This window comes from Bubalus bubalis, chromosome 1 (genome assembly GCF_019923935.1).
Source record: "Bubalus bubalis isolate 160015118507 breed Murrah chromosome 1, NDDB_SH_1, whole genome shotgun sequence".
NCBI classification, from domain to species: Eukaryota; Metazoa; Chordata; class Mammalia; order Artiodactyla; family Bovidae; genus Bubalus; species Bubalus bubalis.
In genome coordinates this window covers 42,614,982-42,641,402 of record NC_059157.1, presented here as the reverse complement: position 1 = coordinate 42,641,402, position 26,421 = coordinate 42,614,982, and the positions used below count along the sequence as shown (strand labels likewise).

The 26,421-nt window shown below is 40.0% G+C and overlaps 1 protein-coding gene across 3 annotated transcripts in view; it reads right to left on the bottom strand.

Moving 5' to 3' along the window:
- CSMD1 (CUB and Sushi multiple domains 1) overlaps positions 1-26,421 on the bottom strand; it is a 2,066,326-nt gene that overhangs the window by 152,075 nt on the left and 1,887,830 nt on the right. For all 3 annotated transcript variants that reach the window (XM_025272930.3, XM_044938991.2, XM_044938996.2), the window contains 5 exons: positions 13,042-13,230; positions 7,163-7,340; positions 5,094-5,239; positions 4,247-4,327; positions 3,064-3,177 (listed from right to left, as the gene is read on the bottom strand). In XM_025272930.3, the coding sequence (XP_025128715.3) occupies positions 3,064-3,177; positions 4,247-4,327; positions 5,094-5,239; positions 7,163-7,340; positions 13,042-13,230 (708 nt within the window). The remainder of the gene's footprint in view (positions 1-3,063; positions 3,178-4,246; positions 4,328-5,093; positions 5,240-7,162; positions 7,341-13,041; positions 13,231-26,421) is intronic.

The window sequence follows — 26,421 nt, the reverse complement described above, 5'->3', positions numbered from 1 at the left end:
ATTAATTAAAAATTTGATGGAAGGATCAAACCAGAGGAGAGGTTCCTGGGAACCCCTGATTGATAACCTGTCAGTCAGAAGCACAGGTGACAACCTGGACTTGGTATCAGCATCTGATACCAAGGTGAGGTTTGTTCTGTGGGACTAAGCCTCTAACCCTGTGGGATTTGACATTATCCTAGGTCAAGAGTTCAGGATGGAGTTAAACTGTAGGACACTCTGCTGATGTCCAATGAAAATGAGAGAAGTGCTTGGCGGTGGTGAATAACATTCCAGACCCTCATTTATTTATTTATTTTTTCTAAATTAAGGTAAGTATCCAACAAGATAATATTTATCTACATAAAATGTGAACTTTCAAGGAACAATTTATTCACCTCATTCCCAAGGAACAACCAATCACCCTAAAGTGGTGACAATTTTCAAAGCAGAACTTCTAAAATTGTGGTTATGACACTTGAATAAGTAGGACTCATAACTAGTACAATTTGTTATCAAGAATTTACTGGAGGATTGAGCCCAATCAAACAACAGAAAAGTATTGGAAGAAAAATGATAATTATGTGTTTAAATATTTGGTAGAAGACATTGACGTCCCTATTTCCTTTTTTAAATAACGAGGTGTTCAGGGAATGCCAGATAAGAGAACTCAGTTCATTTTAAACAAATTTACTGCTGAATAGAATCAAGAAGAGAACTAAGTCATCCTGCGTAGTAACTGCTGTGAGTTCAGAGGGCCTGGGGACCTCTGGCCTGAGTACAGAGATCCTGTCTTGTTAGCCAGACACTTTCCACAAACGTGTAAGAGCAGAAGTATCAATACTTTAGAGGATGACACACTCGTGTGTGGGTTTACTGTATTCCTGGAGTGTCATGAAATAATTGCGTTTAAGTGGAAACTAGGTTAATCATGGGGGAAATGACAGAATGGAGACACTTTCCTTATTTTTGAAGTAGCATATTAAATAAAGACTTAAGCCTTTCTTCGTTAATCAGTTAAGCCCACCTTTGCTTAAAATCACCTATTCTGATAAATTTTTAAGGCTCTGTTTGGTGGGATTAAAATGGGCCTTAAACATCTGAAGATTTACTTCAGTTAATTTATATATAAAATAGCAAAAGATGAACATTTTATACTCACCACTCCACTCTCTTGAGAGAGAAATCCTCTGTGGATCACTGTCGCTAATGTAGCATGGTCCTGACACACTGGTTTTCCAGGGGAGAAAAGTGACTCCAGTGTCCTGACTTAGCACCTCCCATGAGACCCCCAGCTTCTAAGCCAGGCAGCAAGAGTCAGGGTCTCGGTGACACCATGACCACAGGGTCAGCTAGGGTTTAAAGCCAGAGGCAGACAAAGTGAAGGCATCTCCCCTGCCTGCCCCCTCGGAGTTTCCCATGCCCACTGGCTCCCACGTGGGTGCAGTTACAAAGTATATTTTTCTCAAAAATAGTCTAGGTTACCTTGGTTATTTAATAATAATTCATTCCAGATTTTCTCCAGATGTTGGAAATCATTTCCTTCTGTAAGGGTGACTGAAGTCTGCCTCAGTAGCAATGAAAATGCACCATGTTACCAGATATTCTGGAAGAATCAATTCATGGGCTGAACATTTGCAAAATCTATACTATTGCAGTGCAAAGAAAATTGCCTTTTACAGGGTAGATAATTAGCATTATAAGACGCTTAGAATTAATTTAAGATGTACTTCATCTTTATACCAGTTCCCTAAACAATGCAGACAAATGATCCACCTCATTACGCATATAATGCCCAGAGGATTAGTGTCTTAACTAAGATCACTGGATAATAAAACCTAAACTATAGGTTTTCTCTTCATACATTCTGAATTTTTATATGTTTCACTACCCCTAGTAAATGATAACTTTCAAATTCTCTGAAAGAACTGGGAATGGGGAGTTCCATTCTTTAAAGGAAATTGAAAGGGAAAGTCACTCAGTCCTGTCCAACTCTTTGCAACCCCATGGACTATACAGTCCACTGAATTCTCCAGACCAGAATATTGGTAGTCTTTCCCTTCTCCAGGGGATCTTCCCAACCCAGGGATCGAACTCAGGTCTCCTGCATTGCAGGTGGATTCTTTACCAGCTGAGCCACAAGGGAAGCCCAAGAACACTGGAATGGGTGGCCTATCCCTTCTCCAGTGGATCTTCCCAACCCAGGAATCGAACCATGGTCTCCTGCATTGAATGTGGGCTCTTTACTAACTGAGCTACCAGGGAAGCCCTTCTTTAAAGGAAGTAAATGTGATTGTGATTTTGAAGTCACAAAATAAAATCTGTCTTAATTTGGGAAGCTTTCTGATAGGTAAACCAATCATACTTCTGACTTACATTGAGACATTTTAGCTTATTCATGTTTTTTCCAAATCTTTTTTCCTTTTTATAAAACTTGAAAGTGATACCTTTAAAAGTTTTTTAAGTGATCTAATTGTATACAAATCAACTGAATCAATAGATTTTCTTCTGCTATCATACATTATCTGTTATTACACATGGGTCAAAGATATGAAACATGCATTATATGAAACATATGTGCATTTCAATGTCTCTATATTTTACAGAACATAGTAAACACTAGATAATTTTATGCATTCTTTTATGCCAAAGAATTCAGAGGGAAATATAGTAATGCCTGCAATTTGCCTAGAAGGTATCAAAAATATTGATTATTCAATACTTTATGTAGAGAGAGATGAGACAGGTGACAAAGGGTGTGTAGGAAACATTAATGGTGCAACCTTGGTGATGGGTATTAGTTCTAAAGTTTTTCAACTTTGCCATATGTTTGAAAATATTACAAACTGTTGGGAAACAGCAAGAAGTCTTATTTGATGTAGTTTTGATTTTGTACAGCTAGCTAAAAGAGAAGGGTAATTAAGTATTTCTATTTTTGGGTAATTCAAATTGCAAGAGAATAATAACACAGACACAAATTCAGATACATACAAAGAAATTCAGATGCATACAAGGAAGTTCAAACCAATAAAGTAATACAATGTTCCATATGGAACAAGCATATTTATAGTACGAACTTCATACCTTCACATGTCGGCAGGGAACCTTCAAACTGTAGCTGGGAGCTGAGCTTACAGGTCAGTGTGTCCATCCCAGACAGCGTGTACCCAGGGTGGCACTGGTACTTCACGAAGTCTCCTGAAAGAGCCCACATGCATACTTGGCAATTCTGTCTCCACGACACAAGCAGTGTGTGAATGTTGTCAAACACATGTGACACTCAAGTTGATGTGCAAACCACTTCTTAACCATGATTGGTATTCATGCTTAGTCTACTTAGTGAAATAGTGTCATTTTTAGTTCTTAATTTATAAAAATGCTCTCTTTAAATGTAACCAGTATTTCTATAGAGATTATGGAGCAGTTTTTTCTTCTTTGACTGATATGTGTATGTTCATTCCCTTTCCCCTATGATTACTAATAAAAAAGAAAGAAAGATGAAAGAAGGAAAGAAAGAAAGGGATTCAGAGGCTTGAGACCAAAGGCTGTATAAGAGAATGTCTTTAATGCATCCAGAGAGGGCTACAAAATGACCTTGGTAATTAGCACAATGTTCTCATCAACTAAGCTGTCAGGAATAGAGCAGAAACTGGTCACATGGTTTGACCGCCACTATAAAACGTGTGACACAGGACTGGGTATTTGTAATTGAGACCAAGAAATCCTTTGTCACAATAACTGGTTGGCCAACATACGCCATGGTAGTTTTCTTAATGTGGCCTGATGATTATTTAATGAAATAGACCACTAACTTAAAATGAAAAAACATAATTTCTAAATAGTATCATTCAATATATTCACCAATTACATTCCAGTTTCAAGAAAAGGTCAATGTTAGACTAACCATTATTTCAGCCACAAATGACTTTCTTCTTCTGGTGCACCAAAATGGTTCCCTAGCTAAACACAAACATCTGCTTAAGTCTGTGTCTGAAAACTGCTTTTAGGAGAAAAATACAAACTGGTGAGTGATGCAGCAGGAAAATGTGCTCAAAATAGCAAAAGCAAAATGTAAATGGAAAAAAAAAATCATTGAGATGAAGAAAGAAAAACATATTTATTCAATTCATGACAAATGTGTATCTCTCTCTAGGAAAGCTTTAGGAATATTTCTGACAAACATTCATCAACTTGGCTATCTACTGCAGTTGTATGGGTGTAAAAAACCTGTGTTGAGCTGATGATGTTGTAACAATGAAAACATTACCTATTTCAAAATCCTCATCCTCTGTAAGCATTTCTGCCTGTGGAACTGCTGGGGGAGGTTGACATTTCTTGAGCTGAAATGCTACATAGTTTATATAAAAAAAATAATAAGTGAAATTACATTTGATGAATAAACAAAAATCTTACAAAAAACATCTCTCTTGTGTTGTTACAATGCTTAGGTCTAGGAAAATATCTATATGTGTAAATTATAGTTTTACTAAAGTCTCTAGCTTCAAATGCTTACAAAATTGAATGGGAAAAGTACACCATTTAAAAAAATTATGAGGTTTAAATAGAAACACTTTACATATATTTGGAATTCTGCAGGAGAAATGGTTCATGCTGGTTCCACATCCATATCAGGATCTGGCATCATCCTCGATCTCTTGTCCTGAGGATTTGCATGTGGCAGTCCTCAAGAGAGATAAGGGACTGGTAATGCTTTTCCCAAACTATTTAGCGTTCATTCTCAATATCAGTAGAGATTTGCCTTGCCCCATCTAAAATTACACGACATTCACTATCGAGGTTCATCTGGAGACAGAAACGAGGAAATTTCTGAGAGCTACTAAATGTATTTCCATGGTCTCCATATCAGAGTTTCACATACAATATGCTTATCCTGGGGGCAAATCCAAGATAAAGTATAAAAGAGATGTGAAGTCCTAAATACGTCAGTAAGAAAAAGGAATCACAGGAACCTCAGCATGAAATGTGAGAAAATCCTATAGGCTTTCGGTTGACAGAAACATGGAACTTTAGCTGTAAACAAAGTTCATGTCAATCCTATGAGAAAAGTCAGCTAGGATTCTCTGCCATCATCAATGGAGTGAAAATACACTGACCGTGAAAATTGAGGACGAAGAAACCTCCATTTGAAAAGTCACTGTGAAATTTGAGCAGGACTTGGTTGGTGGAGCTGTATGCTGTTTCCAGGGCGGTGTTCCCACTGAAAACCCCCAACTGTGGAGAATTCTGATCAGGACCATCCCTGGGAAAGAGAGGAGGAGCCCTCTAAATAGAAAGCTTCCAGTTACAGCTTAAATTCGCAACCGTTTTCTTCTGACTGCAGGGCTCCGTCTTGGTGAAAGATGATGCTCTGACCCCAGGATACAGCTGAAAAGCCTGGTCTTCAAACAGCAGCTTAGGGCTCCCTTGTTCCTCCTGCATCTGACCTTCTCAGAGGTGTTTTTGAGATAAGGTCACATTTATTCTAGTGACGTCAGTACCACTTATCAACTTCCTTTCAAATGTTCCCATTTTAAAGTCTAAATTCAGGGTGTCTCTTTAATTATGGGTGAGATTTATGGAGCTCTTATGGCTGAATTGAAATATTTTAAAAAACTGAATAAAGTATTACCATCTTCTAGATTCTATGTTTAGAAATACTAAGATGTTTAATATTCATAGATGACTGCACTCCAGTCTGTCTCATGAGTGTTCAGAGGACAGGGACTCCCTCCACTGCTGGAGGGAGACCTTGCTCCTACTGCTAAATCTACTGATTAATCTGGGTAACCCTGCTGATATTATAGTGTGGCTTTTCATTTCAGTGTTGTCTGTCTGTCTTGCTTTGCTTCATAGGTCAACTTAATATTTCAGGTTCTCCATTTCTGCTCATTGCCACGACACAGGTCCTATCCCCCAATCTCCCCTCCTGTGAGAAATAGCCCTATAGAATCTCCCCTCTATAGAAATAGCCTCAAAGGCCAGTCTCCCATCTTATCCAGCTGACCTGCCCCCCTACACAATAATAATGGCTATTCTGCATCCAGGACCTAGTCCTATAATTCTCCTTCTTATGACTCTAAAGTGAATCTGTGTTGCTCTAGTATAAAGCCCCAAATCCTTAACATGATGTATGAGGCCAGCTTACCTGGCCAGGTCACCTCTTCTCTCTTCTGTGCTTTCCCAAAGCCACATCACACTTGGGGTCTCCCAGTGCCTGCAACTCACCTGTTCTCTTGCCTCAGAGAATTTTCAATGGCTAAGACAACCCCTACATTTACAACAACTTCACCAACACACACACACACACACACACACACACACACACACACACAGCCTTGTTAACTGTGATTATGCTTGAGTTTTCAGGGCATTTTATTCCTAAAGCACATCCAACTTACTCCAAATCTGGGCTGTGCCCCAATGGTAAGCTCTACTCTTCCCATCATATTTTGTCATTCCCATTTCCCCTATAAATTCTCACCTCCAAAGGCAACGGTAGAAATAGTAATTCTCATAGACATGAACATTTAGTGAAGGAGAGTTTAGATTAACTTACCCAGGCTACATGGCTCATTAGATGGGGAGCTAGGGCTACATCCCCCTCGGCATCCCCTACACAGCCCATGGTAGGGAAGGCGGAGGTGGGTGGGGGCAGTTCTGCAAGGTTTATAAAGTACAGAGAGAAAGCTGTGTGCAATCATTTCTTCAATATTTCCAGAAGCATCAAATTATATGGCAAAGGAACCAACAAGCTTTTCTTTAAGAAAAAAAAGATTTATACTTGAAAATGAAAAAGAAAAGAAGGAATTCCCAAGTGGCCCAGTGGCTAGGATTCAACTCTTTCACTGACAAGGGCCCAGGTTCAATCTCTGGTCAGGGAACTAAGATCCCAAAAGCTATGTGATATGGCCAAAAAGGTAAGTAAATAAAAATTAAAACAAGAAATAAACATGAAAAATAAAATACATTTGGGATATTCTCCTCTATCTAGAGTAATCTTGAATATATCTACCATGTAGCATGGTACATGAGATTTATTCCATCTCTAGATTTAGTTGGTAAATTTCTGTTTTGACATCTACCTAACTACTCCATCTCTAAATCGACGAAAGTGACATGTAAGTGGTTACAAGAACAGTTTATCACAAGGACAGATGGGTGTTTTCAGGAAAGGTTCTCATACCAAACCGCGATGTAGTCGTTGACAGCTTCCGTCTGCAGCAAGGTGAAGTTGATGTAGACGCCATGGCCGGGAGGCACTGAGATGAGCCAGATGCAGTCCTTGAGGATGGGGTACTCATCTGGAAATCCAGGAGAATAGATGGTCCCGTTCTGAGATGTCACGTTATATCCACAAGGAGCTGAGAAGGAAGCCAAGAAAAATCAAGCCTAACACAGTCCAGCGAGACGTTTGTCAGTCTCTAAAGTCTCTTAGCTGAGATTTTCCTGCTAAGAAATAATTGTGAAATACCCCTCAGCAACTACTTTGTCAAAATAATTCCCCTCAAGTCTTAAAACCTTGGAAGAATTTTACTTCTAAGCTACCTAATCTAAGTTTTTAAACATATTCTCCAAACATTCAAAATCCCCTCAGGATAAAGTCATTTCCACATAATTAAAAGGAGAAAGGAAAAAAAAAAAAAAAAAAAAAAACTTAGTCAGTAGTCTCCTGAGACTGAGCTGATAATTCACTGGACTATCTGATGCAAGGGATTATGTTGAAATTATGTGTGAATATTTAACTGAAAAATATTTTTTTTTGTTTTAAGTGAGATTTCTAAAGCTTATTTAAAATGCCTAAAAGAGAAGCATATAAGTCTATCTCCCTTGAAACAAAGACCGTATAAATTCTCCCGAGATCTATACCTAGAGAAAGGAGATAAATTATGTAAGTGAAAATTTATAGTAACACTTCCACATCTCATCCACTACCAATGATGTGAAAAATCTCAACAATACCCAGAGTCCATTTTTATTTTACTTAATAAAGTGATCATCACTCTTGCCATAGAAATTATTTTGTTTTTGGAAAAATGAAATGATCATACATGAGCAAATAATCCAAACTATATTCTTTAACTCACATCATGGTATAAATACATCAAAGTCATAGACAAGTATACATTTTAATCAAATTAAAATCTGGTAGATTCTATAAGAATATCTGTTACTAACATGAATCTTATGAGGCTTTCAAATATTTGCCATAAAAGGTATAAAATTAAGGTGGAATGAATAAGCCAAGGTACATTGTTTTAAAGGTTAAAAACAATTTAAAATTATGACTGATGAAATATCATGAAGCCAAAGTAAGCATACAGATGCACACTGATTTCAAAGTAGACAGAAAATGTACCAGTGTCAAGTAGATTGACTTGGTCTGAATTTTGGGTAAATTTATTTTAAGGCTGTGTGGAGAACATTTTACAAGTTTTATAGCATAATTGTAAGTGGGGTTTGGAGACAGATACACCTTGACCTGTAAGCTAACAAAATATAATATACAGATACCTATAATCTGTAAAAATAGGGCCAGAAGCCATGCTGGAGTCACAACAAGTAGCTACCTGGTGACCCCTGGAGATGCCATACTTCCTCTTAGCTGCAAACATCATGTCCTCGTTCACCTGCATGAACAGCTTTTGTGTTTTTCTCCTATTTTGCTGGCAGGTGAACTGGTCCCTTCCTCAAAACTCAACTCAAATGTCACCACCTCCTGACAGCCTTTCCTGGTGGCTGTGGTTTGGATACTTGCCCCTGGGCTACAGTTCATGGCCAGCCATTCTTTACCATTTGACTGTCAGCAACTAGAAGTCCGGGACCATATCCACAGCCCCATCAAAGCTCCTCTCATCAATCCCATTGCCTGGCTCAGATCTCAATAAACGACAGACACCAAATAATTGAGGGATTGGAAATGAGTGAGACAATGAAGAGAAAACACTTAAAGCATGTGTTGAAGCAGGCTGACATATCTCATGTGTGATTTGAAGTTATTCATTATGTATTGATTTATAACTCTAAATTTCCCTTCAGCATTTTTACTTTTTAATTTGCAACTTATTAAAGTATAGCCACTTTACATGGAGTAGTACCCTTCCCATGGGGAGGGGGGAAAAACAGAACAAACAAAAAACATGGTGTCCACCTCTTAAAAGGCTAAATGATATGGTTATTTTCTTCATAAAATACATTCTGATATTCTTTGGTCACTTAGTATATTTGCAATGATATATCTATGATATTCAAATAACAAATCCTTTTACTCCTATGTTCAATGAATATTTATTGAGAGTCTATTAAGTACCAGGCAGCTTGGCTGAGCTGGGGCTAGAGCAGAGAACCATGCTGTCCCCATCCCTGCCTTGCAGAGCTTGCTGTATTCAGCAGAGTGATGAAGGAAGATGTTAAAAGCTAAATAAGTATGAAGTTTGACTTGTGTGATAATACTCTTGATGCACTTAAAACATATTCTCAAGGCAAAATCCTATATTCTACAGAGGAAGATGAAGGACCATAAAAAGATATAATGAGTAAAGCTGCCCCTCCCTTTCCCTTGGTCCAGCACCTTCTCCCAGATGCTTTCCCCTCAACTTCATGGCACCAAAGCTGTATTTTGATTTCCACATCCCAGCGGCATATCAGGGACCTGTGATCCAGCTCAGCAGGAAATGCACCCACCCCCATCCTCTCCCTTAGGGTGAGGGTCAAAGAGGCCCCTCCAGTGGAGAACAGCCAGCAAGCCCAGCAAGGCGGAAATTCTGGGCACAGAAGGGTCCCTGCATCACCTGCAACCACAAATACTTCCCAGCTTCTCACCTGTCTGCCCAGGAGCCTGGCTCAGCAGGAGGGGCAGGCAACCAGGCAGCCAGGAGAGAGACCACAGAACATGAGAGCATTACACACTGCACTTCACAACTAGGGGCCACACAGATGGCATCCCTCTTCCACTCCCGGACCAGAGAGCCAACAAAGGCAATCCCTTCACACACATGAATAAACACTGCAATAGTGGCATTTATCATGTTAGGTAGTCAGAATAGGAAAAAGGAGTCCAGAATGGCAGGGGCTAAAAGACAAGGAAGGGAAAAACCCGCAAAAATAGAACAAAGGAAGGTCCAAGGAATGGAGTGAGGACCTGAGGTAGATCAAACAGCACTTCTGGCTAGCCCAATTTACATAGGGCAGGCCCGGAGGGGTGGGGCGGAGAAAAAAACATAAAAAGAGGAGCCAAAGGGCCTGGGGTCTCTCTCTCTTCTCTTTGCATCTTTTGGGTCATCATGACCTCACACCTCGAGGATGTATTTTCCTTTACTTTCTAAATAAAACGGAGCTGTAACATGGAGCTGTAACGCTGGTCTGTCCAAGAGCTGTAATGCTGGCCCATCCAAGGCTGTAACACTGGTCCGTCGCTTCAATTTTTTGTTGTGACAAGACAGAACTGAGGAACTTACACACTTCCCCAACAATAATAAGAAATATACTTTTGATCTTCCTCCCTGTTTTTGGCCCAGAGCTCATAAAACCCTTAGAATTTACAAAGTGATAAAAAAAGTTCAAATTGTCTTTTGTTATTCAAAACAAGACCCTTTCAACCACATCTGAGTTTATGTTAATAAGGAAATTAGGAAATCTGAGGCTTTTGGGCTAGTTGCAAGGGGAACCAGCCTCAGATTGGAGGTTCAGCCCCAACCCCACCTCAGGAAGAGGAAGAGGGAAAGAAAGTCCATTTAATCACCAACTTGAGGGCCTTTGGTTTTAAAAGAATACTCCCTGGTTACTTTTATTTTTTTAGAATTTAATCTAATATTGTTGTTGTTGTTCAGCCGCCCAAAACTGTCCAACTCTTTCCATCCCATGGACTGCAGCATGCCAGGCTTCCCTGTCCTTCACCAACTCCCAGAGCTTGCTCAAACTCATGTCTATCGAGTTGGTGATGCTATCCAACCATCTCATCTTCTGTCATCCCCTTTTCTGCCTGCCTTTGATCTTTTCCAGCGTCAGGGTCTTTTCGAGTGAGTCAGTTCTTGGTATTAGGTGGCCAAAGAATTGGAGCTTCAGCTTCAACATTGGTCCTTTCAATGAATATTCAGGGTTGATTTCCTTTAGGACTGACTGGTTCGATGTCCTTGCTGTCCAAGGGACTCTTATGAGTCTTCTCCAGCACCACAATTTGAAAGCATCAATTCCTCAGCACTCAGCCTTCTTTATGGTCCAACTCTCACATCCATTCATGACTACTGGAAAAATCATAGCTTTAACTAGATGAATCTTCGTGGGCAAAGTGATGTCTCTGCTTTTTAATATGCTGTCTATGTTTGTCATAACTTTTCTTCCAAGGAGCAAGCATCTGTCTCCCTTGGGTGACTTTTGTCTTTTCTGTTATAAATCACAACTGTGAGTAGATGGCTTACTGGGTTTTGTGAGCCTACCAGGGAGTTATCCACCCTCAGGGTGGCTGTGGTCCTGGGACTTTCATGTGGCACCAGGAGTCCTGGGCAGTCTTGGGTGTCTGCAGGATTTTAGCTTCATGGTTTTGCCAACTCTGATTAATATTCTGCCTCATATATCATCCAAAAAGATATATTTTATTATCATTACACTGACAAAATAATTCTAAATGGGCAGTTATTTCCATGTTGGAAAGTTGAGCTTGAAAAAGCAATGGAATATAATTAAATACTTAATTCTATTTTTTATATCAAGCCAAGGAGTCTCCTACTTACATCTGAATTCAAAGAACTCAGGAAACAACTACAAGTAAAAAGGGATTTCAGTCCTAACAATTCAAAGCAATTTTTACATAAAAACGAGAATTTTTAAAATGGTGAGTAGTTTTTAAAGTGTTTTAATAAAACATATCAGATATCCCACTGCTACTGTTAGTTTTATAAAATGATTTTTAAATGCTGTTTTAAGTTATTAAATCTGTAGTTGATTAAAATTACTATTTAAAAACACAGCAAATATTTTTCTTTTATAGTTGTTTACATAATGATAAAGAATGGAAACGTACAGGTGAAAAATATCATCTAAAAAGTCTACCTATATGCTTTTTTTTTTTTTTAACTTCTACAGTAGAAATTCAAACACAGCTGGATACCTTTCCTTTTTTTGCCCCTGGGATATAAGTATTTAGCATTTCAAAGGTCCACAGAGTTGGTAATTTCATTATATTTTCGTTCAGAAATACTGTATTTATAATGTTAGAATATTAGGTTTACAGCAAACTTTTCTATTTCAGATGAATTCTTCAAAAATAAAGTACTTGATATATTTAACTTAAAGTTGTAGAAATTTCAAAGTCATAGTAAAAATTAGATAATCAAATAGAAGCTTTGAAGAAGTGACTTCTGCTCAGACAAGGATATTCACTGAATCTAGATCCTCCTTGATGTCATTTCCATCACCCGATTCCAACATTTCTAAGAAACCCTGATCCTCAAGCACCATCCTAGGACACTACTTCATTTCCCCTCAAGACTGCTCCTCTAGGATGTCTTTGCTAACACTGCTTCTTCTCTCTGGGATGGTCTCTGAGTAGTAAACTAGTATGTGCCATTCAAATCTAACTACAAAAATGAAGTCAGTTTTCTGAGATACCAAATCAGTGTTATTATTGTAAAGTTAAACAATAAAAAAGTATCTAGGGTAAGATATGCACTCAATACCCCTTTAATCCAAAATTTGATGGAACCACTTTAAAGCCAAACACTGCTCTAACCATGAAGATAATACCCTCAATCACTTCCCCAGCAATCACCGTCTTTTGTACCTTCAGTCATCAAAGCACTCCTCGTGCCTGATTTTGCATAATAAATATTCGTGTTTATTATTTTGCTAACCTTATAATCTCCTTGAAGGCAAGGCCTTTCCATTTTTTTTTAACTGACTGACATATGATATATTCTTGAAATACTAAATAGAATGAGTTTAATATAATAGAGTCCCAATAAAAATTGGTTGAACAAATTAATGAATTCTGGAATGCATTCATTTAATATTTCATGCACCATTATACATGTGGAAAATGAAACTGCTTAAAAAAAGTGATTAACCCACCGTCACATCTTGGAAAAGGGTAGTTCCAGTTTCTGTTGATCCCGTGCTGACAGGTGAGCACTGGGTGGCCAATTAAAATGTACCCAGGATAGCACTCGAAAGATATTGATTGTCCCACACTGTAGTCAGAGTTGACCATATACCCATTCTGGAAAGGTGGTGGGTCAGGGCAGTTCTGTAATTCATAGGCTGAAACAGACAGAAACAAGCTCATAAATAAGAAGTGCATTAGTCTGGAATTTAGAGGAGGAATAGGATGACATACAGCTTCTTAGCATGAACTTTTTAGATATAAATTTTATGAAATCTTTACTAAGATACCCGTTATCATCCAGTCGCATCACTTCATGGTAAATAGAAGGGGAAAAAGTAGAAGTGTGATAGATTTTATATTCTTAGTCTCCAAAATCACTGCTGATGGTGAATTAAGCCAAGAAATTAAAAGATGCTTGCTCCTGGGAAGGCAGCTAAGGAAGCTAAGACAAACACCAAAATAGCATATTAAAAAGCAAAGACATCACTTTGCCAACAAAGGTACATCTAGTCAAAACTATGGTTTTTCCAGTAGTCATGTATGGATGTGAAAATTGGACCATAAAGAAGGCTGAGAACCAAAGAATTGATATTTTCAAATTGTGGTGTTGGAGAAGGCACTTGAGAGCTCCTTGGACTGCAAGGAGATCAAACCAGTTCATCCTAAAGGAAATCAACCCTGAATATTCATTGGAAGGACTGATACTGAAGCTTCTATACTTTGACCGCCTGATGTGAAGAGCCGATTCATTGGAAAAGACAGTGATGCTGGGACAGGTTTAGGGCAGGAGGAGAAGAGGATGATAAAGGATGAGATAGTTGGAGGGCATCACCGACTCAATGGACATGAGTTTGAGCCAACTCTGGGAGATAGTAAAGGACAGGGAAACCTGGTACGCTGCAGTCCACAGAGTCACAAGGAGTTAGACATGCCTTAGCAACTGAACAACAACAATATAAAACAGCACTTATTTTTAGTAGTATAATCATAAGAATTTGCATTTAGTGAAGACATATTGTGCGCTTTAGAAGTTATATGGTACTAAAAATAAATTTGACAAGGCATACCTTGGGAAGAAAACATATGAGAAGAATTTAATCAAAACAAGTTCAGACATACAAAAAGTGCCTGTAAAGAATGTCAGGTGAACACAGACCTAACAATTTTCTTTTAATTTAAAAGAAAATTACCCCAGCTCTCCTATCCAAGTGCTTCTAACTAGAAAACATGTTATTGTTTTGTTTAGTTCAATTAATGTTCAGGGCAAATAAAATAAATTCATTCCATTTTCTTAGTTTTTTTTCCTTAAAAAATAGTGTAGTATCATACTTAGCCATTACTACCAGTACAATTTTTTATTTATTTATGCTTCCGCTGTTTTAGCTACACCATGTGGCTTGTGGGTCTCAGTCCCCCGGCCAGGGAGTGAACCCCTGGGCTCTAGCAGTGAAAGCACAGAGCCATAACCTCTGTCCGCCAGGGAATGCCCCAGTACAGCCTTACTACAAAGTGTAGTTTACTGTATTTGTTCATTGTGCTCTATCACCACGTCTCCTGTGCTCTGTTGAATGCGTGGTTTCCCTCCTCGAGATACTGCTGTTTGAGTCTAACATTACCTTACAGACAAGTGCTCAGAAAAAGAAGAGAGAACCCCATGGTGTGTTCCAACTATTAACCAGTTTCCTTCTTTATTATATTCTTTTCCACTGGGGTCAGCAGCTTGTTCTCATTCTTGTTTTACTCAAAATACAGTGAGCTCTGTTGGTGAAATGAGTCCTCTAATAAATACATCAAATATGGCTGCTAGTAATTAAACTTAAAAAGTAAAAACCATAAAAAATGGATTTCCAGTTTTCATGGGACAAAAATCAAATAAAACCTTGTTCAACATCACTCCATCCTCCCTGGGAGATTATGTTTATGCTCTAGTGAGGCTCTGGGGGTATCAATACAAGAATCAGTTATCATGGTACATTATAAAGGAGGTAGCAGGTAACAGAGATTCCAGATGAGGCATCATGTGAAACAGCATTTAACAAAGATTCACACACACTTTCCACGTGTTCATCACACATGCTAATAACAAGTCCCATGATGCATTTCCCTACACATTATGTGGTTTGTGGTATAATTTAAGAAAGACATTCAAGTTCTGTTTAGGGATGTATGAAATTAGCCTGTTTCTACTCTAGTCAAGGCTATGGTTTTTCCAGTGTCATGTATGGATGTGAGAGTTGGACTGTGAAGAAAGCTGAGCACCAAAGAATTGATGCTTTTGAACTGTGGTGTTGGAGAAGACTCTTGAGAGTCCCTTGGACTACAAGGAGATCCAACCAGTGCGTTCTAAAGGAGATAAGTCCTTTGGAAGGAATTGGAAGGAATGATGCTAAAGCTGAAACTCCAGTACTTTGGCCACCTCATGTGAAGAGTTGACTCCTTGGAAAAGACTCTGATGCTGGGAGGGATTGAGGGCAGGAGGAGAAGGGGACGACAGAGGATGAGATGGCTGGATGGCATCACGAACTCGATGGACGTGAATTTGAGTGAACTCCTGGAGATGGTCATGGACAGGGAGGTATGCAATTCATGGGGTCTCAAAGAGTCGGACATGACTGAGCGACTGAACTGAACTGAAATCATCACCTAACATCTGTGAAAGGGATTGAAAATGGAAGTTTAAGTTGCCTTTAGCAGCCCCATGATATTAAGTCAAAAAACTCTAGGTTACCCTTGATTAGAAGAAAGATATTTTTTTTCTTTCTTTTTTTAATGGTACCAACATAGCTTTCCTGTATGGAGATTAAAAGAGAGAGAGAGAGAGAATACCAGCCCAGGTAGGCAGGACTATAGTTTTTATTACCTACTCATATACTGAGTAAAATAAAAATAATGTATTGAGTGTCTTCTTGTTTAGTAGCTAAGTTGAGTCTGACTCTTTTGCAACCCCATGGACTGCAGCTCGCCACACTCCTATGTTCAAGGAATTTTCCAGGCAAGAATACTGGAGTGGGATGCCATTTCCTTCTTCCCGAAGCAGGGATCGATGATGTGTCTCCTGCATCCACTGCATTGGCAGGCAGATTCTTTGCCACTGCATCACCAGGGAAACCCTGTATTGAGTGTCCGCTATGTTATAAATGGAAACTAGACAGAAATGGATCCTGCTTTCACAAAGCTTACATTCTATTTAGGGAAACAGACACAAATAAATCAACATGTTGGTAATTACATAAAATAACTAAGTTGTGTAAACTGTTGTTAAAGAAACATGCAAGGACTAAAATAAAGCTTGGGGGGGAAACCAGGATGGAGGTTTAAGTGAGGGTGATCAAAACATGCTTCCTTGAACAAGTAGCCCTGAACTTGAGATCTGAGTGAGGAGAAGATACAGCCAGGTAATAACCGAGAAAGGAAGACCTTTCAGTAGAGGGAGCAGCGGGGGCCCAAGGACATAGGAAGCTGGGTCTCCGAGATGAGGTGGGGGTTCAAGGAGAGGAGCCTGGGGGTCATCATCCCAGCATGCCCATTGTGTTCACAGTCTATAGCTCTCTCACGAGGGAGAATCTTGCAAAGAATTGGGCCAGGCCACAGAAGAGGAATTAGGACACGCTTCTCAAGTGGACACAGACATGGTTTTAAAAACCAGGACCCATTCTTCATCTCACAAATCATATCTTCCAGGTGAAAAGAAAAAAAAAAAAACACAAAACCCACAGCTCATTTCAGTGTTTCCTTAAGATTTTGCAATCCCAATTAATTGTTTTTAGTTGTCAATATTTCACTAACTATACATATTAGCAACACTATTTTCAAGTCTTTTTCTAAATCTCTTATTTAATGGAGTCCTTACCCCACTCCAGTACTTTTGCCTGGAAAATCCCATGGACGGAGGAGCCTGGTGGGCTGCAGTCCATGGGGTCGCTAGAGTTGGACATGACTGAGCGACTTCCCTCCCTTTTCCTTTCACTATTCAAATATCACTAACAATATTTCCAAATTCTTAATTGATAGGTCACAAGTCACATTACGTTCTCTATTTTTTTTTAAAGTGTCCCAAAGTTTGATTCATGGTCATAAATATTGATTGACAGGACTATTTTTAAGTAAATACAAAGAAGTAATAAAATTATTTGCTAGTGTGCTAAAAATACATTTTGGAACGATTCCCATTGCATGCTGTTTAGTACAGGTGCAGGAGACTATGTGTTACCTGCATTGTCCACATCCATGTACCTCTGAACACCTCTGATACTTCCATGTGCCTGGACCTCTGGGCTTGGGGGTGAAGAACAGCTCAACCAGGGATCAGAATCCTTATCTAAGCACTACTTTGTTGATCTGCACATCACTCATGGTGAAATCATTAACTGCCATAACTCATTTTTATAACATAAAACGTTTTAATTTGAGAAAAAAAAATCAACTAAGAGAGAAAAAGAAAGACCACTTCACTGGAATTTGATAAGGAAGTGACTTCTGGCATAAAGAGAAGTAAAAATCACCATTTTCAGACAAGTTCTGTTTCAACTGAAGGCCATCAAGTCCTTCATACATTTCATATATTTTTCAGACACTTCCATATTTGACAACTCCCAAAGACTTTTTGAGTTTGAGTGAACTCCTGGAGTTGGTGATGGACAGGGAGGCCTGGCATGCTGAAATTCATGGGGTTTCAGAGTCGGACATGAGTGAGCGACTGAACTGAACTGAACTGAAAGATTTTTTGTGAGGTGTTATTCAGTATTTCTAAAAGATCTGTTGTATGATATATAATTGAAAAGTTGAAATAGAAAGAATCATCAACAGAGAAACAGGTTTCTGAAGTACAGACAAGTCTTGAGGTAGTTCTGCAAAATAGCAGAGGCCTTGGAATGTGTTGCTAGGGAGCCCTGGGACTGAGTTGGACCTGTGTCTCCCATCTGATGGACCCGGGATGTGGATCAAACCACTTCCATTCTGGGAGGCTCCTTCCTCATTTATGAAAGGAGGACAATTATGCCTATCTGATCTACAAGAATTAACAACGATGACAAATGCAGTGAACATGGCTGGTATGCATTAACTGAGTAGGGCTAAGTCTTAACTATAAGAAATATCTGGTTTGTATGATAAAATATGTTTCATTGCTCAAGACATAGCACTCAAGCCTCTTCTCTGATAGAGGTAGACTCAGGAGGGAGAAGCCAGTTCTAACACCAGAAATTAGTGTGAAATACTAAGAAAGAGCCCTGTTACAGGGAGGAGAGACTGCAGTTAGCATCAAGGTCCACAATGAATATGACCTCGAAACCCCTTTCACGTCCTCAGCTTCCTCTCAATGAAAAGATTGATCTGGTCCAGAAGTGACTAGACTCGTGCTGCAGTCCATGGAATTTCTCAAGTGCACACGCACACAAGATCACCAGCTTCCAAAGGGGGCTGTTGTCATGACTAGGATGACACATCATTGACCTCTATAACGAGGGCACATTCCTAGCTCTCATTTTTAAGACAGATTGGCCACCTAAATGTTCTCTATTGCTCATGTGAATTGCTTGATCACCAAACCTACTGGTGATGTCCACCTACATCACTGTGAAGGCTGCAGCCAACCCTATCCCATGCCTTCCAGGCTGCCCAAAGGCTCCCCTGGATGACAGGTCACCAAACTGCTTGCTCACAGTGGCAACTCCAATTGTGTCTCATGCTTCCACCAGCCAAGCACTGAGGGCCCAGCCGTCATTTTACACAACAGCTTTGACATTGTGAAGAAATGTTTGTTCTGACCCAAAGAAATCGCTGGCCACTGACATACCTGTCCAGGTGAGCCTTTGGTCCAGAGGAACAGCTCCGCTAAGGGACAAAGTGGCTGAGATTGCTACTTTACTTTCAGCAAAGCCATAAAAGGAAAAGCAGATCCACATGACCTTCAGGGAGGAAATGGGACACCTTTTAAGATTTCGACCCTGGTCTCTAAGAGTTTAGTCCATGAACCACTTTTCCATCTTGAAAAAGGGCACCCTGCAGAAGATGAGGATTGATGCAGTAGTGTACTGCCCACTGCTTGAAGTATTTTTAGGTGAAATAGCCTTCTTTATAAAAAGCCTCATGTTGAGAGCTTGGTTCAGACATGTGGACGGTGGAAAAAGGACAGAGGAAGCTCACTGTCCTTGCTCCCCAACAGCTTAGAAGAGCATGCTCACAGAAGAAAGAGCAGCAGCTTTAAAGGCACATCAAGTTCATGTTTAAATCACAGTCGTGTCTATAAGGAATCACAGTGAGCGCGCTCATACAGTCAGTGTGAATGAATTCTTCAGTTGTTCACAGCACATAAAGGCAGTTTAATTGCTTTTCCTCCTAAAGGGGAAAAACTGGTAGCCACAAACTATAGCTTATTTTCTCACAGATTCAATTCACTAAAATGGCAATGGTTTTGTGATCGTATGCATGAATAAGCAGATTTAACACATCCTATTACAGTGATTTTTTAAAAGGTGTTTAGCACATATAGCAAAAGGAAAAAAGACGTTTTTACCACTTATGGCTAAAGAACTTAAAATTATCTTTAAGCTTTTTGGCATCTAATAATTATGCTTTATAATGTAAGAGACATAAAGAAAGAGAGAGAAAGAAAGATGGAGGAGGAGAAGAGAAAGGAGGGAAGACAAGTATTCAACTTCAAATGTCAAGTCTCAAAAAAGAAAAGGAAAAGAAAGTCCTAAGAATCTTAATGGGTATCCCAGGTGACTCAGTGGTAAAGAATCACCTGCCAATGCAGGAAACACGGGTTCAATCCTTGGTCCAGGAAGATCCCCTGGAGAAGGAAATGGCAACTCACTCTAATATTCTTGCCTGGAAAATCCCACGGTCAGAGGAGCCTGGCAGGCTACAGTCCATAGGGATGCAGAGTTGGACAAAACTTAGGGACTGAACAACAATGACAACAAAAGTCTTAATATGGCAACATTTTGCAAATACCATGAAAAACAATGTCAGTGCCAATAAGCTCATACCTATACTACAAGAAGAAGACAACATTCAGAATTTCTCTTTTTCAGAAGAATCCTTTGTTTGGATCTGAGAAAATAATCATTGTTCACGTCTGTCAGTCTTAAGTGGTATTTCCATCAAGTGTTTAAATTATAGGCACTGGATGTGGCAGCAGGCGGAACCATGTAGTCATCTTTCTAATACCTATTATATTTTCTGACTGATATCTAATCAGTTGACAAATATCTTCATCCTATCAGCCATCTTCCAGTTTTTGACTTAGAAGTAGGGTACCTGAACTCAATTTTATTTAACACAATTCATCTTTCACTTCTCAAGTTCTGTATAACTCATTTAACTTCAAGACAGCTACATGTACTACTAGTAACATTTTTGACCTTTATATGGTCATAAATAAATGAGAAGGCTTAGTAATAAGGGGTATACACAGACATCACTGAGAATGACAAGAATTATCTGCATGATTTATGCATCTTCTTATGAGTTATTAATCATAAGCTTAACTTATAAATCTCAAGTGCAACCCAGGAATTTCGATGTGACACACACATCAGAGTTGTGTCATTTGGCCAGCTTATAAATTTTATAAAATGACAAACTATCTAATTAAGTTTCACCCCTGTCAGCTAAGATACTCCACAAGAAATCCGAACACCTCATATTCATGTTCTCATTCTTTTTTACTTAATTTATTTTTATGTCTTTCAACTATATCAATTAATTGCCTACATTAAAAATACATTGCTTAGAATTTTTTTTTTGTAAATGTGGATACTGAAATTTAGAGTCAGGTGTCAAGTAAATAAAACATTTGCTCACAAACGAGGTGTTTAGCCTGGATGAGAACTCACAGATTCTGATGCCTACAGGCCAAGGAGACACAAGTTCAAAGCTGGCAGGCTGCTGAAGGAGACTTTTGAAGTCAATGCCTTCGCACCTTGGAAGGGCCATGACTCTGACACTTCAGGGGACAGCAGCCCCATGCTGACCGGCAAACCACCCTGATTCTGACATCACAACAGGAAAAGGGCTCTTTTACCAATTATGTAAAATCTAATGCTAAATATTGACAACTTAAAAATATTAATATTTTCCTAATGAAACTCAGTAGTTTTATGATTTCTGGTCTAGATTATTCCTATACAGAATTTTTTTTAATTTTTTATTTTGTATTGAGGTATAGCTAATTAACAAACAATTTGTGATAGTTTCAGGAGGACAGCAAAGGGACTCAGACACACATATGCACGCATCCATTCTCCCCCAAACTTCCCTCTCATCCAGACTGGCACATAACATTGAACAGAATTCCCTGTGCTATATAGTAGGTCCTTGTTGGTTATCTATTTTCAGATATAACAATGTGTACCTGTCCACCCCCTCCTTCTTAACTATCCCTTCCCCCCAGCAACCATAAGCTGGTTCTTGAAGTCCCTACACAGACTTTTTGTGGTATCATGTTCTTCTTTCCTTCTTTCCTCTTTCTCTCTCTTTCTTTCTTTCAGTACTCTTTTTGGAGTGAACTAATTGGTAGCTTTTGGAGCTATATAGACACAGCCTTAGTAACCCTATCTGAAAAATATCAATAGAAAAAAAAATTTGTTTGAACAATGGAGGTTTAAAGTTACATAAGATAAAATCTGAGGAGGGCATGGCAACCCACTCCGCTATTCTTGCCAGGAGAATCCCATAGATAGAGGAGTCTGGCCGACCCTAGTCCACAGAGTCACAAAGAGTCAGACAGGACTGAAGCAACTTTAGTATCAGTTCAGTCGCTCAGTCATGTCCAACTATTTGAGACCCCATGGACTGCAGCATGCCAGGCTTCCTTGTCCATCACCAACTCCCAGAGCTTGCTCAAACTCATGTCCATCGAGTTGGTGATGCTATCCAAACATCTCTCCTCTATCGTCCCCTTTTCCTCCTGTCCTCAATCCTTTCCAGCATCAGGGTCTTTTCCAAGGAGTCAGCTCTTTGGATCAGGTGGCCAAAGTATTGAAGCTTCAGTTTCAGCATCAGTCCTTCCAATGAATATTCAGGACCGGTTTCCTTTAGGATTGACTGGTTTGATCTCCTTGCTCTCCAAGGGGCTCTCAAGAGTTCTCACCAACACCACAGTTCAAAAGCATCAATTCTTTGGCACTCAGCTTTCTTTACTCTCACATCCATACATGACCACTGGAAAAACCATAGCTTTGACTAGAAGGACGTTTGTAGGCAAATTAATGTCTCTGCTTTTTAATATTCTGTCTTGGTTGGTCATAACTTTTCTTCCAAGGAGCAAGAGTCTTTTAATTGCATGGCTGAAGTCACAATCTGCAGTGATTTTGAAGCCCCCAAAAGTAAAGTCTGTCACTGTTGCCATTGTTTCTCTATCTATTTGTCATGAAGTGATGGGACCAGATGCCATGATCTTAGTTTTTTGAATGTTGAGTTTTAAGCCAGCTTTTTCACTCTCCTCTTTCACTTTCATCAAGAGGCTCTTTGGTTCCTCTTCACTTTCTGCCATATGGGTGGTGTCATCTGCATATCTGAGGTTATTGATATTTCTCCCAGCAATCTTGATTCCAGCTTGCACTTCACTCAGTCCAGCATTTTGCATGATGTATTCTGCATATAAGTTAAATAAGCAGGGTGACAATATACAGCTTTGATGTATTCCTTTCCCAATATGGAACCAGTTCTTTGTTCCATGTCTGCTTCTAACTGTTGCTTCTTGACCTACATACAGATTTCTCAGGAGGCAGGTAAGGTGGTCTGGTATTCCCATCTCTTGAAGAATTTTTCACAGTTTGTTTTAATCCACATAGTCAAAGGCTTTGGCATAGTCAATAAAGCAGGAGTAGATGTTTTTCTGGAACTCTCTATTTTTTTCTATGAAGCAACTTAGCACATATGTAGGATAAAATCTAATTTCAAAAGTACACAGCAAACAATAATAGCATGGGAATCTGTATTTGAGTCTTGCAAAGTCAATAAAAAAAGAAAAGTTAAAAATTTAAATACAGTATTAAGAAGCTGTCCCCTAGCCCCATTTTCTCATCTGCATGTGGACCTGGTGTCAGAGGTACAACAGCCATCCTTGGACCACAAGACAACAAGGAGAAAAAGGCTACAAGCATCACATACTGGCTGGCCTTGATGTACTCAGTGCTGGCAGAAGTCACCTGGGACTTCTCAGGGTGATTGACAGTTATGACCATGAGACTCTGCCCAGGCTTTGTTCAGATTCTGCTCTTGACCTCCCTTTTCTTACAGCATTTATTTTAGAAAACTTGTCACTATACATTTTTCCTCTGTCCCTTGGAGATGCATATAAGTCTTTTTAAGAGCCTCTTGTCAGTTTCACAGTGTAGGTATGTGTTTCTCCTGGGCCTGGGGACTGATCCTCTGAAGTGACCATCAGGGAGCCCTCGGAGGACAGCAATCGAGCTCCAGTGGCTCCAGGCTGTGCAGATACTCTGTCTGGGAGCCAAGAGAAGGTTTACAGGCTTTGGGCTAACTCAGAAGGGCTATGACGCCCATTCCAGCTCCTAGAAAGTCTCCAGCCTTTAGCCTGTATTCATTTTAAAACCTAAATTTGGAATAAGCACCTTAAGGAACATTTATGTTTATTATATAAACACCCTTTGGAAGGATAGATTCTTATCCTGCATGAAGCCAGATGCAAGTGTGGAGAAATCCAGTCTCCAGTCTCAACACCTCTGCAAACCTGTGCTTCTCCTCAGGGACCCAGCCCCAAACTGTCCTTTCTCCTCGATGCTCCAACGCAGCAGCCATGGAGCAGGATGCCAGCACCCTCACTCCAGTTCGCTTGGCCAGGCCTGAGTGGTCCAGAGATGGGCGGCACTGCAACTTGTTAAGATCTGTGATTCAGAAAGATGACAGCAACACCAGCACAATTTCAGATTTATTTGAGTGTTGTTTCTTTTGTTTTCTTGATGATCACCTAATCATGTGAAAGCTGGATCTGTAAATTTACAAATGAGATTTTGTTTTATTTAATCTTTTAAAGTCTTTTTTGGTTATGCTGTGTAGCATGCTGCATCATAGTTCACCGACCAGGGATGGACCCTGTACCCCTTGCAGTGGAATCGCTGACTGTTAACCCCTGGACTGCCAGGGGAGGCCCACAGACTGGATTTTAAGTCACCACAGCTAGCTTTGATGGATGGAAGATAAGAGGAAGAAGCCCAGAGAAGAACACTGCTGACACTGTGATCCTCACAATGGCTTCTTTTTTAATTTAAAGAAAGATGAACCTACATGTAAACAAATGAAAGGGAGAAGAATTTGCTGCCCCAAAATATTCCTCTTTGGTGTGAGGATTATCGCGAGTTCGTTATCCTTAAGGAGGTGCAGACATGGGGGTATCTTTGGAAACAGAGTAGAAGCTAGTCATTTATAGGAGATATTTACATCTACGAGGGAAATCTCCCTTGGTAAGTAAGGGTGTCCTTTCTCTGCTCCAGGAAGAGAAAGGTGGCTAAATCTCTAGAAACTTATGGGTGGAGAAGAAAAGAACAAGCTCAGTCTGCATGGCAACCACGCCGTGCTTCCCTGCTCACCTCTCATGTTTTTATAGGGGGGTGATCTCAGAAAAGAATCTAGAAAAATAGGGGAAATGTGTTTCTTCCCCTCCACAAACATCGGTGGGAAGGGCAAAATCTGAGTTCAGCACATGAATTTTCCCCACTTTCTAGGAACACACGGCTTTGCATCTTCTCTGCTGCTACCTCTTTGAGTTTACTTTCTTCTCTGGTTTCTCAGTGTCTTGTCTGGGGTGTTTTGCACATTTCACATGTTCCTTTTTGACTCTGTTTCTGAGGTGGCACTAGTGGTAAAGAACACACCTGTTAGTGAAGGAGACATAAGAGACATGGGTTCAGTCTCTGGGTTGGAAAGATCCCCTGCAGGAGGACATGGCAATCAACTCCAGTATTCTTGCCTGGAGAATACCGTGGACAGAGAAGCCTGGCGGGCTATAGTCCAGAGGGTCGCAAAGAATCAGACACGACTGAAGTGACTTAGCACCAGCACATAGACTCAAGTAGAGTCACATGTACAGGAGCAGTTTAGTTCTCAGTAAGCCTGTGTTAACTGCAAGGCCCAGGTCAGATCGCACCCCCAGGACTCCTCTAACTGAGACTGAGTGGGGCCCTACAGGGTCCCAGACATTGAAGCACTTTTGTCCCCCATTTCTTCAGCTTCCATGGTGTCCCTGAGCTCCAAAGGGCAGACTGAAACAGTTGCTAATCAGAGGAGGAACAGCCATGAAGCCACCTCCTGAGGCAAGATTATAGGGACCAGAGAAATTCATGGAGATTCAGCTTAGTTCAGTCTGACACTTTGCGACCCCATGGACTGTAGCACCCAGGCTTCCCTGTTCATCACCAACTCCTAGAGGTTGCTCAAACTCATGTACAACTAGTTGGTGATGCCATCCAACCATCTCATCCTCTGTCATCTCCTTCTCCTCCTGCCTTCAATCTTTCCTAGCATCAGAGTCTTTTCCAGTGAGTCAGTTCTTCACATCAGGTGGCTAAAGTATTGGAGTTTCAGCTTCAGCATCAGTCCTTCCAATGAATATTCAGGACTGATTTCCTTTAAGACTGACTGGTATGATCTCCTTGCAGTCCAAGGAACTCTCAAGAGTCTTCTCCAACACCATAGTTCGAAAGCATCAGTTCTTCGGCACTCAGCTTTCTTTATAGTCCAAATCCACATCCATACATGATTACTGGAAAAACCATAGCTTTGAGTAGACGGAACTTTGTTGGCAAAGAAACGTATCTGCCTTTAATATGCTGTCTAGGATGATCATAACTTTTCTTCCAAGGAGTAAGCTCTTTTCATTTCATGGCTGCAGTCATCATGTGCCATGATTTTGGAGCCCAAGAAAATAAAGTCTGTCATAGTTTCCATTGTTTCCCCATTATTTGCCATGAAGTGATGGGACCAGATGCCATAATTTTAGTTTTTTGGATGTTGAGTTTTAAGTCAGCTTTTTCACTCTCCTCTTTCACTTTCATCAAGAGGCTCTTTAGTTCCTCTTCACTTTCTGCCGTAAGGAAGATTTAGACCCACCTGAGACCCTGCACATACCCTCATCTTATCAGCAACCCTGCCCTTGGAGTCCACCAAACCCAGTGTGTTGTGACAGTTTTGAAACTTTACAGTAGAAATAAGAATGTAAGACTATTACTGCCTTGATCCTTATCACCTACTCCCAACCCCAAGTCCAGACTATATAACCTCTCCCTATTCCCCGGGGCCGGGGCAGGTGCAGTTATTGAGGTTCTAGCCTAGAGTGTTTCCTTTTTGCCTGACAAGGAAATAAAGCCACTCTTTCTTTC